General features: G+C 34.4%; 1 protein-coding gene across 1 annotated transcript; it reads left to right on the top strand.

Annotated features, from left to right (window-relative positions):
- The first annotated feature begins 1,725 nt into the window (after window positions 1-1,725).
- LOC135198227 (glutamic acid-rich protein-like) lies at window positions 1,726-3,836 on the top strand. Its single transcript, XM_064225800.1, has 3 exons — window positions 1,726-1,743; window positions 3,205-3,362; window positions 3,533-3,836. Exons 1-3 carry the CDS (start codon window positions 1,726-1,728, stop codon window positions 3,834-3,836), a joined length of 480 nt encoding a protein of 159 aa, XP_064081870.1.
- Window positions 3,837-4,268: the final 432 nt, after the last annotated feature.

A 4,268-nucleotide genomic window follows, 5' to 3' on the forward strand; every position in this document is an offset into this window, starting at 1 on the left:
CGGGAAATATGATTCCCTACAGACTTCGTGACTATATTTCAGTACCTTGTTAGACACGCTCTTTTCCACTCAGAAGCTGATTTAATTTTGTGGTGCTCGGTTTTCAATGGGTGAGTTTTCGTTCTATAAAAACTGATCCACTGAAAACCTTATGGAACGGAATAACAAATTTAGGCTAAGGTCAAGCGCTGGTGTCTATGAGGTCATTTGGAGCTGAAAGGCAAATAGAGAATCAAAATGTTTTAAAGGTCTAACTGGAGGAAAACCTCGCAGTTGCTCCATGAAACTGTTAGAAGAGGGTGGAAAATGAGATGGAAGAAAGAGAATATGTACTGAGGTACAGCAAAAGGAATGGAAGAGGTTGCATTAGGGTCCGTTGTGATGCTGCAGAGAACCTTAAGTAACGCCCACAGTGCACCGCTGAGGTGCACTGATGGCATTAACCCCCTACGGAGTATAAAACATGTGATGTTACATGTCATTATAAATTGACTGATTATAATCTAACGCATCCCACCTGGCATTCATTGTCTAAGTAAATGTTTATACCAGGTACCACTAATCTTTATTCTAGGTGCCGTTATTACCGTAGTAAAGAACATTCACATAAACAGATGAGAGAGAGAGAGAGAGAGAGAGGAGAGAGAGAGAGAGAGAGAGAGAGAATTTACAGCAAATAAAGAGGAACAAGGATATCAGTAAAACAGATGAATAGATATAATTCATAAGTGTGGAATACTTTAATGTAATCAGAACCGTTCTAATCAAAGGGGTTGGTAGTCACAGTTGAAACAAGAGCATAAATATAGAAAATCTACTCTCTCTCTCTCTCTCTCTCTCTCTCTCTCTCTCTCTCTCTCTCTTTTAGACTTCTGTAATACGAGCAAAACGTTTTGGTGGATGTTTATACTCTCCAAAAGAGGATCTGACTTTGTGTTTATAATTTCGTTTAAAATGTACTGCAATTAAAGGACGAACAAAGGCCTTTATTAATATTTAGAATATTCATAAGAAAAATGTAAGTAACCTTAAATCCTTTTCACTCTTTCCGAGGAGCATTTGCGTTCAATCTCTCCTGAACGAAGCACGATGCTATAATCTCTTGTGCAGAGTTGAGTTGTATATAAAATTTAGGCCAAAGGCCAAGCACTGGGACCTATGAAGTTATTCAGCGCTGAAATGGAAATTGACAGGAAAAAGTCTGAAAGGTGTAACAGGAGGAAAACCTCGCAGTTGCACTATGAATCAAATATTAGAAGAGGGTGGAAAGTAAGAAGAAGAGTATATGAAAGGAGGTACAGTAAAAGGAACGAAAGTGGTTGCAGATAGGGGCCGAATGCACGCTGCAAAGAACCTTAAGTAATGCCTACAGTGGACAGCATGAGGTCCACTGACGGAACAATCCCCCTACTGGATCTCTTGTACAGAAAGAGAATGCAAATCCTTAACATTCAAATGGTTGACGTTAAAAGGGGGAACTCGGCCAAAAGAAACCTTAAACAATTGTTGGATCATCACCTCAGGAAAGAATATTCTTTTCAAGAAAAAATGAGCTTCCACTTAAAAGATCAATCAGTACATATCAAACAAATAACTCAAACAAATCACTAGAGACAGCTAACGTTATGTCTCAAGAAACTGCATCCCATTAAGCATCATTATGGTAAAAAGAAAATTTTTTACTTGGCACCGGTTAGGTCTACAGCCACTGAAACAATTGGGAAAATGATATTTTTGGCACTGGTTAGTTGGCACTAGCAGACTAAGGTCGCAAAACATTTTATGCCTATGTTATCAATCATTCTCTCTCTCTCTCTCTCTCTCTCTCTACACCTCGCCACACACAAAATAATACAGAGCTTAGTGACGAAGAGTTAACACTTCCTGGGGTTTCGGTAGTAAACACAAAGACACAATATATATATATATATATATATATATATATATATATATATATATATATATACATATATATATATATATATATATATATATATGTATATCATATATATATACATACATATGTATATATATATTGTCCTCAATAATACGTCTGGATTTGAATGACTACAGAAGGATCCATCGGAAAAACAGAGGTTAAAACAAGCTGCATGCAAAAATCCCACTAACTCCTAATATTATAGATGATATCCCCAAAATATAGTATGATTAAGGTCCACTTGTAGTTTGCTATTTGAATTACTTATTGAAAGACCATGCCAAGCACACACTCAAGTTATATATATATATATATATATATATATATATATATATATATATAGTAATATATATATATATATATATATATATATATCTAATATATATATATAATATATATATATATATATATATATACATATACACAATATATAGCAATAATTAATATAATATATATAAATATAATATTATACAATGATAATATATATTATATCCTAATTATATATACTATGTATAAATAATATAATTATGTATAAATATAGTAAATATATATGTATATTATAATAATATATAAATACTATATATATATACTAAATATATAATATATATATATATAATAATATAATAATGTATTGTTATATTATAATTTATATATATTATATTATATTATATTTATTATATATATATTATACTTAAAATAATATTTATTATATTATTAATATATAAATAAAAAATATTAAATGCCACGAAGGAAAAATAAACGAAGGAGTCTGCGAGATCTTTCGGCTGAAAAGCCCTTTACTGAAGCAGCTGCTTCAGTAAGGGCTTTTCAGCCGAAAGATCTCGCAGACTCCTTCGTTTATTTTTCCTTCGTGCATTTATCTTTATTTATGGATTTATCACGTTCCTAACTTTCGTGATTCTGTTATACATATATCTATATATATATATATATATATATATATATATATATATATATATATATATATATATATATAGTCCTCAATAATACGGCTGGATTTGAATGACTACAGAAGGATCCATCGGAGAAACCATTCTGAATTACAAGTCTTACATGCTGTTAAAACAAAAACTTTAAAACCGAGTGGTTTGTCCCTCTGATATGAAAGGACTCAAAAAATGTTTTTCTTTTTCTCTTCGGGAACTAAAGATCTTGAATTTTGGTTTGTAACTTTCGAAACAATCTTATAAATACAAATAAAGAAATATCTCCAGGTTTTTATAAAGATTTCTTGAACTTATAAGAGTGAGACGGAGGGAATAGTTTTTCACGATCATTTCAAAGACTTTGGAGCCAATTCCATTGAGGCCCCACCAGCACCCGAGACGTCATCTTCGTCCTTCTTCGCTCCTGATGCTCGGAGAGCCTGGCTCCAATGGGGGAAAGATTCGGAGGAAATCTTGTTTGTAAACCGCTCATTACTTCGCCAAGACGCCCCAAAATGCACTTGTTCAGTGAAAAATCAAATAGAGAAACGACGATATACGACGAAGAATTCGGCGCATTCATTCTTTTCTTACTTAAAGAAAAGATCGATCTCTTGGTGGAATTCTAACATCATGGACGACGCAGAACTTTTGGACAAGAAAGAGCAATCGAAAACGATAATGGAGACCACGAGGAGGAAGAAACAGTAGAAGAGGACGAAGACGCAGAGGAGAAAGAAGAGACAGAAGAAGCAGATGAAGACTCCAAGGAGGAAGAGAATGAAGACCCCGAGGAGGAAGAAACAGTAGAAGAGGACGAAGACGCCGAGGAGAAAGAGGAGACAGAAGAAGAAGATGAAGACTCCAAGGAGGACGAGACTGTTGAACAGGATGAAGACTGCAAGGAGGAAGCGACAGTCGAAGAGGATGGAGACTCCAAGGAGAAGTAGACAAAAGATGAAGAAGACTCCCCAGAAGAGGAGACAATCGAAGAGGGATGTTTCCCTCTCCATCTCCAGAGTCTTCCTCCTGAAGACCACGAAGATCCTAACTGGCTTCGTGGAGACTTGGACCGCAACTGAAGCTCGGTGGCAGTTTCAGAATCTAAGCATACCTCCTGCTGTTATATTTGAGACAATATCCAATATGATTGATGACAAAGATCAGAAGTCTTACTTTTCAGATGACATAAAAATCAGAAGTCTTATTTTTCAGATGACATAAAGATCAGAAAGTCTACTTTCCAGATGACATAAAAGATCAGAAGTCTATTTTTCATATGACAAAAGATCGAGTTCACCTCAGAATGACAAATAAAGAATTCCAGAGTATTTAAATTCCGATGACTATTTTATAAGACAAGCCCTATTTGTTCATAACTC

The sequence above is a fragment of the Macrobrachium nipponense genome, chromosome 22 (assembly GCF_015104395.2).
Source record: "Macrobrachium nipponense isolate FS-2020 chromosome 22, ASM1510439v2, whole genome shotgun sequence".
NCBI classification, from domain to species: Eukaryota; Metazoa; Arthropoda; class Malacostraca; order Decapoda; family Palaemonidae; genus Macrobrachium; species Macrobrachium nipponense.

Excerpts from the sequence above, each read along its gene's own strand:
- LOC135198227 (XM_064225800.1), top strand. Across the intron at positions 3,363-3,532 it reads AAAGATTCGGAGGAAATCTT|AACTTTTGGACAAGAAAGAG; the intron begins GTTTGTAAACCG and ends TGGACGACGCAG.